The sequence below is a fragment of the Passer montanus genome, unplaced genomic scaffold (assembly GCF_014805655.1).
Source record: "Passer montanus isolate IOZ18808 unplaced genomic scaffold, ASM1480565v1 scaffold6, whole genome shotgun sequence".
Lineage (NCBI taxonomy): Eukaryota > Metazoa > Chordata > Aves > Passeriformes > Passeridae > Passer > Passer montanus.
Window position 1 is genome coordinate 8710053 of NW_024371037.1, and position 16428 is coordinate 8726480.

Consider the following 16428-nt stretch of genomic DNA (forward strand, 5'->3'; position numbering starts at 1 on the left):
AAATTTTGTTTAAGGGTTCTGGGGCAGCTCTAATTCAGTTCCGTTGTTCCCCAGCAGCGTAGGACATGCAGTCCTATTTTTGATGTTTATCATCAGTTGTATGGAAGATTTGGAACTGCTGAGCTCTCTTAACTTGGCAGATAAATGAAGAGGAAGCTCTGAGATACATAGTGGGGAAAATACTGCATTAACCTTAAAACCTCTGGGGCTTATATGAATTATGTTGCTAATTATGAAAACTTATTTCAATTAATGTATGCAACTAATATCAACATAAATTATTAAGGATATAAAACGAATAATGTAGTTTATGTGATTAATTTTTTGTTTTCATTATTTGGCTTATTTCTTATATACATTAACTGATCATATTTCTTTTTCCTAGCTTTATCCTTTTAGCTCTAAGTCCACAGTAATAGGTATACTATTTCAAGACCTCCTTGATCCCTTACATTCATGTTTCAATAACAGGCGGAAAAAGTCTAATTAGACTTCATAATTCTCTGTTTGGTTACTGAAAATAAATTTTTGTTTTCTTCTGAAATGGAATGCAAGAAACAAATAGTTACAAACCAGTTCTTATACAGGACTTGCAGCTTTACCCACAGGCCATTTTCATTTTGTTCTCTCCCTGTGCACCCCACTGCCCATCTTCATTTGCCAGTCGATAAATGGGGTCAGTGGCTGCAAAAAGGTCAGGTTAAGAAGTGAAAATTTTCATGAGGTATCTTGCAGATAACTTGAGGTAACTTGAAAAAGGTTGGTGCAGGATGAATGAGGTGTCTTGCTGTATGTAGTAGGAGGCAGGCTCCCTGAAAGAGTCTTAAAAGAAGCAGTTTATCTTAACAGCCTGATCATTCAGATTCTTGTTGGCTACAGACTTAGGAGAGAAAATTTGAGAATAAACCTCCCCCTTGTATTGTATAGCTGCATAATCCCTAGCCATTTTTTAGTACTGATTTTTTATTTTTGAAATGTCCTGGACTTAAAGTTCTGTTTCCCAGGTTATAAAAAGTATTGTCTTGATCCAAAGCAAGACGTAAGACTTGTTCTACCAATATTTGATTTTTTTTCCTTCCTCTGAGAACTCATTTTTGTCATTTGTTACTTGACAAGATTACCACCATCTACAAGCTAAAACAAACAAACGAATAAATATATGACAGCCCTAGAAGAAATCACGAATTACGCAGTAATGTAGGTGTAAAGGCACCTGGAGAGATCATTCAGTCCAGTCTTCTTAAAGCAGGAGTATGGTCAAACATGGATTGAGTTGCAGTTGGATTTATCCAGTCTGTCTTGGGAAATCTTCCAATGATAGAAGTTACCTGTTTTCCCTGGGCAGCATGTTCTGGTCTTCAGCTGTTCTCAGTGAAAATAATTTTTGTCCAACTCAAATTTCCGTCATTAGATCATGGGACAAATGACACTTGTCCTGTCAGCCTGTAAACTCAAGCACCTTTCTCCCTGATTGTCTCTGTTTCCCACTGAAAAGTCCTACTTCTACTCAGCTCTTCCTTGAAGAGGAGCTGTGTTGTACCTTTTGATCATTTTTGAAATGATCAAAATGAAAACATTGAAGATCTTTTTTAGATCTGTTTTTTTGGTAGTGCATCCTTGATCTAACATAATGTTACAGATCATCCATAAAAAAACTTTGAAGTTTATTTTTTTAAATAGTGGCTTTATTTTAGTCTCCATGTTTAATGTTTCAGATCTTGTGTAAAGGTTTAAAAGTTCTATATAAATGTGATGTTCTTACTGACTGAATTAAAAAGCTGTTGTAAGTAAGTTTAATATTTTGCTCTATTGCTGTAGTGAATTTCATGCATTAACTGTTTAAAGGGGTTTCGGGTTTGTATATTTTGTTTTGATTTGTTTATGCCTACTGTGACTTGTCATTAGCAGTTACCTCTTGGAGGGTTTACCTCAAATCTTAAATCATGATTTTGCATACCACTGCCATAGGCTGAAAAAGATATAATTTCCCATGGATATTTTATCATATTTCTAAATACTTCCAGTCTCAGTCCTTCCATTTAAAGGTTCATTGCTGAGCAAATGAGTATGTGCAGAAAACTGAAGCTGACGGTTTATAAATTCATAGAGCACCTTTCACAATACAGTAGTCCTGATGACCTCCTATAGCAGGTGCATGTTCTATTTTTGAAAATGTTGTGTTTGAAAATTAATTCAGTTAATTATTCACAAATAAATAGTTTGGATGTTATTTTCTCTATATAGTGCTGTGAAATTGAAGTTATATATGAGACAGTACTAATGCTGCTTTAACACAACCACCAAATTACACAGACACTTTGATAAAGGAGTATGATTTTAGACTGCATATTCCACAGACTTTCCTGAAAAACAGATATTGTGATATTGCTACTAACTCTTATGACTTGAAATTGAGTAAAGGAAGACAATATAAGAGAAAAAAATTCTGATTCTAACATTTCTATTTCTTCCATCTGATGTACTTAAGTGATTTGCAAAGGGACAGAAGTATTGTTTAGAGGCTAGAGGAATACTGTAAAAAAACTCAAGCCTAGTTTGTCCTTCTGTCACTTTGTGCCTAAGTTTTGGGAAAATACTCATCATCTCCCTTTCTACCAAGTTTTTGCTTTGTCTTTTATTCTAGTACTTTCTTTTTAAATCATGTATTTCCATCCCATGAAATGATCCAGTTACTGTATTTTATATTTATAGTCCTTGTATAAAGACACGGAAGCATTTGTTTCAATATACATTTCATTCCCCTTTGAGTTGGAAGCATCTCTAGATGACTTTGCTGTCTATGGTTTGAGAGTTGCCAGTCTGCTTTCCCCTGTGCTTAAGGTTATGCAGTTAGAGCTTCAGCCAGTCTGTCAGCCCAAACCATGTGCTGTTTGAGACCTATAGCCATGTTAATTCTGGTTCTGATTTTCATTCAGATGGAGCTCAGCCCTGCTATATAGTTTCATCCTTTTCTTGGTTAATGAATCTGAACCCCAGTCGTATTGCTGTTTTGGCAGGTGCACACTGAGTCTTTCTGCCCTGCTCTATTAATTGCTGTGCATGTTAGAAAACATTTCAAAGAATACATTCATATGACATGCATTTAGTATGTGCCAAGAGGACAGCTGGTCATGGGTCATAGAAGAAAATTGAAAATACACATCATTTCACTGGCTGGCAATCTCTTTCCATGAAGACACAGGTTATGCCTTTGTCTCTAAGGTCAGTTAATCACCTTGGCTTTTTCTTTGGATTTAACAATGAGGGCTCTTGGTGGTCTTCTTTTTGGATTTACAGCACACCTGCTACATCTGTTTTTTCCTTTACTTTGATATCTCACTTTATACAAACTAAGTCACCCTTAAGTTGTTGATAATTTATAGATGGACTGTGCATCCCTCTCTATTTAAATTTTTAACCTGCTTGGATTTATCATCTTGCTTGGCTGATTAGCAATGTAATCCATTTATGGTAAGGCTTTTGGTTTTGATGGCTTCCTTTCCATGGAGGTTGAATTCCTAAGCTACATACTGTCCTGTAACTTCATCTTATAGAACCACAAATTAAAAATACAGTCCCTCCTCCTAGTCCTGTAATATTACCTTTGGAAGAAGCTTTTTTATTTTATAAGTTATAAATTAAGGGATTGAAATACTAGAATGATTAGACTAATTGGGGGTTACTTGCAAGGCACTTTATAAAAAATAACTAGGTTCTCTCTGTTATTTTTATCTCTTCAACCAGTCACTACCTGACTTGGTAAGCCAAACTAGACTTTAGGTCTGAGTGAACTCTGTCAGCTTTTTCTGAAGTTATGTTCCAAAGACCTGGTCTTTTTAATAAAGATTTTCCATTTTTACTTATTATTTATTACAATGATAAACAAACTAGAAGTATTTCAAGCATCAGAATATGTAGGCACACTTGTTTCTTTTCCAGACAAATTCTCATTTATGCGGATATTTCAATGTTGTTGACAATATGTAGAAAAAAGTTGTGCATTCACTAAGGTATGTAATTTGTAGTTAGTCTTTGAGGGGTTTTTCTAACATAGTTCTTACATTCCTCTTTGTTTTCTCATGCCCTGAAATGTGTGTTATCATTCATGAACTTTTCATATGTTACAATTTTAACTTCAAGCTTTCCAAATGATGTGCTAACCCATTGGGTAAGTGTTCTCCTCTTTTGTATCTCAGAACTGGTATATTCTTCCCTTTTTTTCTTTTTTGTTGGGTTTTTTTTTTTTTTTGCTTATTCTTCAAAACAGAATTTGAACCAAGTTGCAGAGAAATGTTTTTCTCTATTTTTTGATTATTTCTCTTTCTTGACAGTGTTTCTCTGCACTGTGGGTGTTTTCCTGATTTTTTGAGACATATTTTTCTTGTAGAGGTTGTAAATGAATACCTAAAGAAAATATTTTAAAACCTTAAAATACGTATATTGCTTTCCCTGTAGTGTAAATTTCTTCTATGTGTGGATGTACTTCAAAGAATGCATTTTATTTGTCTGTTCCTAGTTTGCTTCTTTTTTTTTTTCTGTTAGGCCCGGCGCAAAGAGGTTTTTATCCAGGAGCGATATGGAAGATTTAACCTGAGCGACCCATTTCTGGCTCTTCAAAGAGACTTTGAGGCAGGTGCTGCTGATAAAGAAAAGAAGCCAATATGCATGAACCCTCTGTCCATTTTAGAAGCTGTTATGGCTCACTGCAGGAAAATGCAAGAAAGAATGTCAGCTCAGTTGGCTGCTGCTGAAAACAGACAAAAGAAGGTATCCTGCTATTGACTTTCTCCTTTTCCCTCTCCCAATTTGTTCTTTCATGTCACATTTTTAATTTGCATCTTTGTCTTGATTAACATTACAAGTGTTAAAATGTTGCCACTTAATTTTCATATAGGGTGAGGTGGTGGTTTTCTGGTGATATTTTGTATGCACACTTCATTTGTTCTGTGAATTTAGCTCTATTTATGGAACAAATTAAATATAACTGGTACAAGTTGATACAGTGGTATATAAGTAGATAGCTCAGTGTGAACTGAGCATCATCACAAGATATTTTTAAACCAATACTGTTGAAGCCTTAAGAACCTATTTTCATTCTAACCTGAATAAAGTAAATAATTTATTTTATTTTTGTATTAGGTGGCTCTATTTCATAAATCAGTAAAAATGTTTTATACCTCTAAAAAGACTTTTTTGCATATTTAGAACATTTACTGTAAAAAGAAAATAATTTTGGAACAATTACATTGCAGAAAAAAGTGCCAGATTGAAGATAAAACAATGTCATTTTGATAGTGAATGATTGGTTGGTGACATGTATTTCACCAGTATGTAAGCCATACATTTCTTAAACATAGCTAAATATGAATATGCTGGGGAGGGGTTTCTGAGAGGAAAGAGATTAAACTGTCATATAAAGTATTAATCTAGACAAAGTATTTTTGAATAAATAGAAAAAAAATGCTCTCTATGTGTTTAATCATCTTCACTGCATATAAGATGTTTAGAAATGTCTTCTACTGCTGTGATACAGTTTTTGGTGACAGTTTTACATTGACTTAAAAACCCTCAAACAACAAACAGGCTAAGACAATTGACATAAAATTGATTTTGGTAATGATTGCTCTCTGGGAAAAAAATATGCATGCAAAAGTGCTTGAAGTTGCTGGAAATACATGCTTAAATTAAACCAGCAAATATTTTGTTGTTACTTTAGCTCTGTTGTTTAGTTTAGTTTAAGCATCATTGCTCTGTTAAGACTTTAGGATAACAGATTTTAAAAAGAGGATATCACTATGATATGTAAGTCTTCAAACAGTTTAATGTGAAGTGAACTATTATATGTACCTCGCACTTGTTTTTGAGAACTCTTAAGGATTAAATTTCTTTCTCATAAGCTTTTTCAGTAAACATAAAAATAGGAAAGGGCAAGCAAGCTTACTTGTTCTGACTGAAGAAGGATATTGGGAGAAACCATGACACATCTGCCAGGACAGTGGAATTAGTTTCTTGTTTCAGTGCATGGCCACAAGTCTCTTCTTGTACCTAAATTCTTCATTTATCTCTGGCTTTTATTATATGGACAGATATATGCACCTAAGATGGGCTCACATATTAAGAATATGTCAATATATTAATATGTAAATTCAAACCTCGTCCCTTTTTTGTCTTTTTGTACCAAAGTCTGTATCTATAAGTCTGTACAGGAAAAGATGCTTTTGTCTTTTGCTTCCTAGAGGAATACATCAGGTTTTTTTCTTTAAATCTTAATTTTAAGGATTTGAAAACAAACTACATGGTGTTGAGCAGCTGTGTGCATGACTGTCTACTGAATTACACCTTTGTCGTCTGAGCTCCATTAGAAATGCTATTTGTACAAGACACTCTTAAACTCCTTGGAAACAGATGATGTATCTCTCAAACATCTCCATGCATTCACAAACCTTTCATTCAGTGTTTTACCTTCCCTCCATTCCACATTTTTATGTCTGTTTCAAATCCTTCTGTTGAAGAGAGTAATGAAGGTGTTTTGAGGGACTTCAAAAAATGTTCAACAAGGTAGGGTGACACAGTGTAAGAAAAAACCAGCCTAGGCAAATGTAACCTAAACACAAGCCAGCTGCTGCCCCTCCCTCCAAGAGTGGTTCCTTCTTCTCTAAATGTGTGATGCCTCTGTCTTTGTGTTTGGAGTTGGTTCACTGTCCCACTCTAAATAATGAAGTCTGTGTACAGCTGTGTTTATTTTCTCTGGGTATTACTGAACTTTAAACTGACTCTGAGTGAACTCTTATTCTGGGGGGGGGGGCTCGATATCTGTGAATATAATCACCTCAAAAGTATTCTATGAATAAAATTGTCATTTGATCACAAAAAACAAGGCATAAAAATATACTAGCATGTAGAAAAATCAACGAGGTGCACAAAGGACTGTAAGGCTTACCATATACAAACATCTCACTCTTAGATGTCATCTGCTTTGTGTTAAGTCTCCATGCTCTTCCATCTCTTCGAATGCTTTTCTTGGAGCTGCTGTGAAAATTAATTTTGAGTTTTCCTGGGAACACAAAACAGATCATCAAAATGACAGTTCTTGATTTGTTGAGAGTTTGCAGAGGAGTTAGTATTGGGATGCATGCTCAAAGAAAGGCAAGTGTGGGTTGTAAAAGGCCTGTTGGTGTAATTTATTCTAACCTTGTGCTTAAAGCAGATCATCATCAGTACATCTGTGAATTTGTCTTGCTTAGTCATGAAAACCCCCAGGAATGGCAATACTGCATATTTTCTGCACTGGTGTCCTTGTGAAGAACTTTTTTCTGAGACTGAGCCTCTCAAAGGGCAAGTTTTCTTTTCTGTAACCTGTTATTATGGAGCCCCACCTGCCATTACCAAGATCAGTTTTACTCTTGTCATTACTGCAAGGGCCCTTCAAAAGGATGTGGCTGTTAGATTCTCTCTCTGTTTTTCACTAAATTATGCAAGCCAAGCTTCCTCAACATTTTCTTACAAGGTATGCTGTCTCTCACCTCTGAAGGGCCTTTGCTGGTTAATTGTTTGTGGGACATGATATTTTTTTCTCCGTATCCTTTTTTAACCCCTTTTCAAATCCTTCTTGGACTCATTTTCAGGTGTTTGTATTACTGATATGATACAGTGTAAGCATAAAGCACATTTTGCAAAAATCAGATTCTACTTAGTTTGTAAACTCATAAATAATTGCAGCTAGTTCCAAATCTGTCATCTAAAGGGAAAAATACCATGTAAATATTCAGATGCTTTTCCATATTTGAGATGATGCAGCCAAGAGAGCAACAGGGAGGGAGAGGGAGACATAGGAGACAATGTAAAATGAGAAAATAATGCTGCTTTTGTATATTGAGATCAAATAGAGGATTTACATTTTTATTAGGGATCCATCCTTTAGATGCAATGCTTACAAATAAGGTATTATAATAGTATGGTAAGCTGATTTCATGCCAGTTAAATATTAAAATCTGTTTGTAATTATTTTGAAGTAATATAATTTCACAACACTTGATTCATAGAATGAGAAGCTCATCTGAAAACAAAATAGCAGAATAATAAAGAAAGTTTGACAAAAAATATTTTCACTACAATATTTATACATCTGCAAGCTTTAGAAATTGTATACATTTCTCACTATCTTTGTACCTATTTTAGCAAAGAAAAGAAATGGTTGGATGCTCCCCTTGTTTTGAAATTCAAGTGAACCATGCAAATGCTATATCCTTTGAAACAGCAGTGAAATAATTGAGGAAAAAGTATGGGGTTTTTTTCACTTGTAAACTATGCTTGGACCATTCCTAAGTACAGTGTCATTATAATATTTTGTTAATTTAATTTAGTCCTTTAACAGAACTGAAGAGATATTACTGCTGATACAGTTTGTTTAGCAAGGACTGGTAATACCATACCTTATTTTTCATATGTTTAGCACTGTTTTTGGGGCTCTGAGCAGCCTGGTCTAGTGGAAGGTGTGCCTGCTGTAGCAGAGTGGTTGGAACTTCAAGGTCCCCTTCCAATCTAAACCATTCTATAAGTCTGTGATACCATTTCTAAGAAAGGGTGGTGTCGTTTTGTGAAAAGCATTGTGCAGAATGTCAACCTGGGATTAAGCTCTAAAACCCTAGTGCAGCTCCTATGCTGCTGGACAGGTTTTGAAGTATTTGAAACCAAGATGATGTTTAAAATGTAGACATCATTTCCCACAGTGATTTTTTCCTCATAGGTGTTTTATAAAATGGTGTATTACCATATTTTTGCAGTGCTTTTCTAGAAGAGGGCCTATGAATAAAAGCGTAAACAGTAGGCAAAATGAATTAGAGGCAATGGCTATATGAATAAGGGCAAAATTATTTTTATGTGTTATCTGCATTTTAGTAATAGCAGCTTATACATCACTGATATCAGTGAGACTTTTTACTGTTAGTAAGTACAGGAAAATATTTCTGCCTGTGCCAAAAAGTTGTCTTGTTTATAAATGTTAAAACCTGATACAGGATACCAGTTATATTCATGATGGACGTAATCTCCTTTCAGGTGGAGGAAGAGATAAAACCTAACCCTGTCATTTCTGTCCTCAAAGATTTTTTGCAAAGCTCATCTCTTACTTGTGTTTGGTTCCTTTACTGACATGACTTTATGTTATGTCCGGTGTCAAATTTGTGGAGAACAGGTAGCTCCATCACTCAGGAATCACAAACATTTAACCACTTTGGAGAGTGTCTCTCTTGTCAATGAAGGAAATTCAAAGAGATTACTTAGTTTCTAAACTGCTCTACTGAGATGGCTCTCTCTTTCTTTTGCTTGTATAAGATTATAGGCACTTACGTTAGATATCACAAATCACCTTCCTGGTTTCATTTTAGTCATACTCTCAAAGATTAAAATATCAGTGTCAGGTTAATGCTAGGTTATTATGAAATGAGAATTGTTAATGATAACTATTTTCTGTCTTCTTACAGTTGGAAATGGAAAAATGTCAGTTACAGAATCTTGAGCTGGAACACAAAAAGTTATCTGCTCGCCTTGAAGAAGAACGTGGAAAGAATAAACATGTAGTATTGATGCTAGTGAAAGAGTGTAAGCAGTTGTCTGGCAGAATTGTAGAAGAAGCCCAGAAACTGGAAGAAGTGATGTCAAAATTTGAAGAGGAAAAGAAAAAGGCTACTGAATTGGAGGAGTTTCTTGCAGCTGAGAAACAAAGGAGTACACAAATGGAAGCTCAAATGGAAAAGCAGCTGTCTGAGTTTGACACAGAGAGAGAGCAGTTGCGTGCCAGACTTCACAAAGAGGAGACACACACCAGTGACCTCAGAGAAGAAAGAGATAAAATGATCAAAATGATTGAGCAATTAAAAAAGGAGAATGAAAGTAAAGCTAATCTTTCTCAGAAGAATAGGGATAGGAGTGTTGTTTCTATTTCGGTTGAAACAGAAGAGCCAAGTTCAAGAACTGTTGCTTGTCAAACAGAGACTGTAATGATGGACAGTAGCATAGAAAACGCTAAGAAGTCGCCTTTGACTGTCTCTATAAAGCCTTCTCCAGTGAGCCCACTAGCGTCTGGCAATACAAAAATGAATGTGTGTACCAATGCAGCATTTGTGAAGCCTGTCATTGATAGGCAATCTTCATCTAGTGAACTTGTCCCTCCCACAACTCCTGTTCTTGCACAGAATCAAAACAGAATTGAAGAAAATGGACCAAGTACAGGCTCATCCCCTGATTTATCAAGTAGCACTTCCCCTTTTTCAAATAGTAATTCCCTTTGCACCCCTACCACACCAACTGCCACAGCTCAGAATTCCTCACTCTCTTCATCTGTACACACTTTGCATTCACCATCTGCCAACACTACTGGCCATCCAGGCCTAAATCCACGAGTCCAAGCAGCTAGATTTAGATTTCAGGCAAATACAAATGATCAAGACCAAAATGGAAACACAACCCAAAGCCCTCCCTCAAGAGATGTATCCCCTACCAGTCGTGACAACCTTGTTGCCAAACAGGCAGCTCGGAATACTGTTACCCAAGCTCTTTCAAGATTTGCAAGCCCTCAGAGCAGCGCTCAGACACGGCCAGGGACCTCGCATTCAGTGGAAGTTGGCACTTACACCCCAGTTGGTAAAATTACTTTAAAGACTCCAAGTGTATCAAGAATTGACAGAGGAAACCCTCCACCTATTCCTCCTAAAAAACCAGGGCTTTCACAAGCTCCTTCTCCACCACACCCACAGCTTAAAGTTTTAATGGATAGTAATCGTTCCCCAAATACAAGTGCAAAAACTGACAACAAAACCATGACCTCACCTCTTTCAAGTTCACCACAAGGAATCAGGGTAATAAATGAGGAAATTATTTCTAAGTCCTCACCTCAGCTGCCACCAAAACCTGCTATAGATTTATCTGTGGCACCTGCAGGCTGTGCCATACCAGCCATAGCCTCATCTCAGGTGGGTGCCTGGCCTTCCCACTTTCCTGGACTGAACCAACCTGCATGTTCAGAAAATTCCTTTGTCATTCCCACCACCATTGCCTGTAGCTCCTCCATAAACCCTGTTAGTGCTTCATCCTGTAGACCATGTGATTCAGACAGCCTCCTGGTAACAGCATCAGGTAAAGGGATTGATATGCTACAAACTGTCTCCCTCAAAAACAATGTTTTGATTTTCTTATATGTCTTGTTTGCTTTATTTATCTTGTAACTTTATCTTTCTTACTTTGTAAAAGCTGAATTTTAATTTGAATTTTTTCCACGTTCCAGGGATATGGGAATTCTTTCACTGATTTAGTAATGTTAAAAATAAGTTTCTTCCTCAAGGAAGTCTCCATATGGAAAGCTTTTTTTTAAAGAGGACTAATGTTTAAAGGAAGTAAGCTGCAGATTAGAGTATACTAAACAAATTTGTTTAAATTTTTTTTAATTTAATTTTGGTTATTGCTAGTATTTTTGACTTCAAAATGCTTTCTCAGTCTGAAATGATGTTTTGAATATTACCTCTTCAGGGGACCTTCCATAGAATATGTATTTCAATTTTGTGTGAATCTTTTAAAGAATAGGGGATAGCTGGGGCTGTGGTATTCTGCTATGGCAGCAGATGGTTGCACATTAAGACATGTAATTGCCTGTATGACAGTGTAGTTTCCTATATATCACTACCTGCCCATAGAATATGTTTCGTTTTTATTTCTGTTTTTCTATAGTTCTTTTTTTGGTTGTAGGCTTTGTTAATACTCATGCATGGCATGTCACAGGTTTACTTCAACACATACAGGCACAAGTTTACTGTTGGAAAGTTAAAATCTAACTATTGATTATCTTAAGTCTGGAATCAGTGTGTGTATCTGCTACTCATTTTGCATTTTGAAGGGGACTTACTGGTGTGTCTAATGTGCCACCAGCTTCAGGGAATCTTCTTGATGGCATTAAAGTGAACAAAGACAATACTGATCTACCTTTCAGTGAACTGTATATCTCCTGTAAAGCTTTTTACCAGCATATTTCCCTGCTGGGATCAGTAGCACTAGAACATTAGGTATAAGCTCCTCTTTAGCTGACCTGCACTGCAGTGAGAAAAAAAGAACACTCAGTTATGGAACACTTTAGACCTTCATCAGCATTGAAGAATGCTTGAATTGTCTCAAACTTTCAACAGCTAGTTCAGTTATGGTACTGCAGTCCCTCATAACTCTAGTCCCTGCATCATCAGCTGTAGGGCACAGATGCCCTACACAGCTGCTCTGCTTCCAACACTTAACCAACCACTTTCTCTTACTAGCTAATAAGGGAGTTGAACTCAAGCACCAGTCCTGGGGAAGCCACTCCAATAAGTGTGTGGCAAAATTGTGTGAGGAGATTCCAGGTTTCTGTGATTAAGCAATATTTATTGTCATTCCACTTAATTGGAGACTTTTCTACATGTATCAGGAGTAACCTAGTCATCCTTTTAACATTTGGTTGTCACACCCTACTGTCAGAATCCTCTCTCCTTTCTGAACTGTTCCATAAAAGTATGAGCTCAGAAATCTTATCCTTCTGTTTGTCTTCTGCTCCTTAGAGTCAACAACATTGGGATTTGATGACTGCCTATTAGTTTGCTGTTTTTCATATGGATGTCCTGAATTTTCATCTTAAATTCATATTCCAAGATGAGTCTGACTGCCATGTCAGATAGATTATTAGTCTTCCAGTATTTCAAGTATTTTTCAAACTTAATTTGCCTTTAAGTGCTATTAGGCTCCATAACAGAATTTTAAAATTCTTTTTAAAAAATCCAAGATTTTATCAACATAAAACAAATTACTGGAAAAGTCAGCTTCCAATTGAATAGTTTTTGTAAGCAAGAGATTGTCTTCCACAACACAAATCCTATCAGCATGAATTAGGTGTATGTAACATTTAGTATTAGCTTATTTATCCAATATTTGGTAATCATTTAAGGTAGTTATTTATTATTCTTTAGAAGAATAATTCTCATACCTTAAAAATTAAATTACCAGTGCTTTTCTTCATAATTTCATGTATTGTTTTGCTTTAGTTCGTGCTTTGAGATATTAACTTCTTTCTTAGGAGAACAGTCATTCTTTTCAATCAGACTCTGCCCCAAATACTTAATTTGCGTTTCTTTTGAAATGTGTGATCTTTCTCAGGAAAATTCTCAGAGAGGACTTTTTTGTCAGAAATTGTTAGATTTTTTTAATTTTTAAGATTGCTTTTTTTCTCTAACTCCCTTCACTTTTTTTGAGGAGGCATGGAAATATTTGTTGATTTAATTCCATTGTAAACCTTGCTCTGAACATTTCATGGTAGTACTTTGTAAGTGACGCTGTTCTTCAGGAATATTTGCAATTGCAGATGGGAAACATGATCCAAAGTTCACTAAGAAAGATTGCTTACCTGTATGTTATTTTATTTTATTAATATAGAGATATTATTTTAGTATCTCCTTTACTGACTCCATAACAGCTCAAAGAACCTTAATAACTTTGTCTGTAATATTCACATAAATATTCAGGAGGTTATTTGTGTTCTACCCAAAATAATGCTTATATTTTATTGCACTTATTCTTCAATCCCATTTTCTTTATGTTTTTAAGGGAATTTAATCTATTTTGGCCAAGTGTTCTAGCAAACTGCATAACTAACTAAATTTAGAGCAACGGATATTATGCAAGTGTGGAAAACATTTCCTTCAAAATTATATGCTATGAAAAATAATAGATTTTATAAATATATATGGAAATAGAAAAATAAACCAAATGTATTAACACTGGTTTTGTTAAGATAATGTGGTCAGTAATATCTGAATTCATGCCACTTATTCCCTTTTTCAGCTTCTTTTTTAATTATGACTTTCTTTGTGGTGACAAAAATCGAACAAATTACAAGTACTGCTGAAACCTCCTTCCCATATCTGCATTTGTATGTCCTCTAGCACAGAATCAGTTCGTTTTATTAATGATCTCATTGATTTTAATGTGCTTTATTTACTTTTTTCAGAAAATGTTTAGAATTTCAGTTTTACATTCAGTTAAAGCAGAACATGGTTAAATCTTATTCATTTTATTGTATAGTAAGTAGTGAGCTTCAATCCAAATTTTTTATCTTTTTAACAACAGTGAAAAAAAAAATTTAACATATTAAAGGATATTGACAAAATCCTTCATTTTTATACTTTTTTCTTGGTCATTAAATTCATACTTCTTTCTTCTTACTGTGGAGTCAGAAGAATTGATAATAACCTAATCACTAAATTATTATATTTCTTAATTTTAATACAGTTTCCTGGTGAGCTCAGATTGATTTAGGAACATATCAACAGCCTGATTTTCAGTAAGGAAGTGTCTTGGTTCTAGGAAAAGGAACTCTTCAGAGCAAACTTAAAATAGGAGCTCTGTTCCCTGTCACTTAGGCATTCTGCTGAGGTAATGTGATTGTATCTTCTTTTAGAGATGGCTACTGTACCACATGTTGCTCTTTTCATCTCTGCTAGGAAAAGACATGGGCCTTCATCATTAATGTTAAGCAGACTGCACATAGAAATGAACATTTATGGCCTGATTCAAAATCTGTGGCAGTGTTTTCATTAACTTCAGCAGCCTTTGAATTGGTGCCAAAATGCTTCTGCTCTGTTTGGATTTCTGCAGTTCAATGGCTGTAGGAGTTCAAAATGGAAACAAATGTAGGCGTTTGGATTACCATATCCCTGGGATTTCTGCTTTCACTTTCTTCTTACTTTTTTTACTTGCTTTCTGTGTCACTCTTGAATGATTTTTTTTTTATTTTACTCATTTCTGTAATGATTGATTTATTCTCTCTTTACAATTGGCTTTGAAGATAAAAGTGTGTGTGGTGGGGGGGGGAGGGGGTGAAGGACTGAGCTAGGCTCTGAAATTAACCGTCTCACATTCTGAAGCTGATGCCAGAAGCTGTTTTTGTCTGTCCCTCTGCCCTTCATCACTGCATGCCCTACAAGCTTTCACAGATGCTTCACATTTCCTAACTTTTTGAGTCTGTAATGATGTCTCTTATTTATTGGTATCTTCTAATGTTGATGCATTTTGTTGGATGAATTGAATTCTATTGTACTGCTTGACATTGATAATAGAATGTAAAATTATATTTATGGGGGTTTTTTGTGTCTTTATCAGTAGAAAGTTTTCATTTAATGCTAACCTAGTATAATTAATTTCATCACTGAATTGCAACAACGTATTTTTCTTTTCAAGGAGCTGAAATGTAAATTAAGATGGGACATTAAAAAATTCCTTTCATTTTGGCATTTCTCTTAAGGATGCCCCAAGAGCAAGCAAACAAATAAGCAAATAAACGACATCAAAAATTGTATTTTTTTAAAAAGAAAGGAAACCCAAAATACTATTCATATTACCAAAATTCAAGTGTTACTTGGATAAACAGTTTTAGTGACGGTATTGCCACCTTGGCAATATCCACTATCAGTTAGCAACAACAAGAAGACAGTAAAAACTACACAAGTACTATTTTAAAAGCATAGATATGTGTAAAGCAACAGCTGCAGCTCAGTTAGTTTCAAAGAGTAACAAAAGGCTGGAAAAATAAAACCACTTTCACGATGGAAAGGAGTACTAGAAGTTTTTCGTTGGACCTTAGGGAGTTATGTAAGATTTAACTGTTCTCAAATGGTGGAAATTGAAGAGAACATATTTTTTTGCCACTTAAAGAATACAGTTTACTTTGTATAATATTTTTTATAAATTTCAGAAACCCTCAAACCCCTCTGATTAAAAGTATTGGAGAAGTAAGTATGACTAAGAATGTTAATAGTCAGAAAGTAACTTCAGAATTGAAGTCATAAGAAGATGTATAAAGTTAATTTTACAATTTATTTTTTGTTTAAATCTGGATTTATAAGGTAATTTCATACCTGCAGTGATGTCTTCTTACAGTGAATATAAAAAAATAAGTTTAATAATAAGCTAATAATACTGGGAAATACTAATCATATGTTTATATGTTTAGATACTTCACTAGTAAACTTAATTTAAATTGACAAATTTAAAATACTCCAATCATTTTTTTGTTGTTTTGGGGTTTTTTTAACTGGAATCAAATTATGTATTCTTCATTGGTATTGCTCAGATGATGAATTCTTGTGTAAGTCTTGATGTTAATTAAAATGATCGAGATCTTACAAGGCACCCAGGCCATTGTTTCTGTAGAATTCTGTGGGGAATTTCTGTATTTCATTTTATTTTCCAAAATATGGAGCAGACTATCCCAGCATGGTACTGCTACTACCACATACTTTTTCCAGTTCAAGATGTTGGATAGCACTTACCAGCTTGAATGGAACGGAAGATAATGCCCTGCAGCTCTTCTTCAGTCTCAGGCATTGCAAACTGCATTAAAAGCTGCCTCAACTTGCTTTG

General features: G+C 35.1%; 1 protein-coding gene across 1 annotated transcript in view; it reads left to right on the forward strand.

Annotated features, from left to right (window-relative positions):
* Window positions 1-16428, forward strand: part of CTTNBP2 (cortactin binding protein 2) — a 74970-nt gene that overhangs the window by 21415 nt on the left and 37127 nt on the right. The window contains exons 3-4 of the mRNA XM_039726788.1: window positions 4543-4767; window positions 9483-11133. Of these exons, the coding sequence (XP_039582722.1) occupies window positions 4543-4767; window positions 9483-11133 (1876 nt within the window). The remainder of the gene's footprint in view (window positions 1-4542; window positions 4768-9482; window positions 11134-16428) is intronic.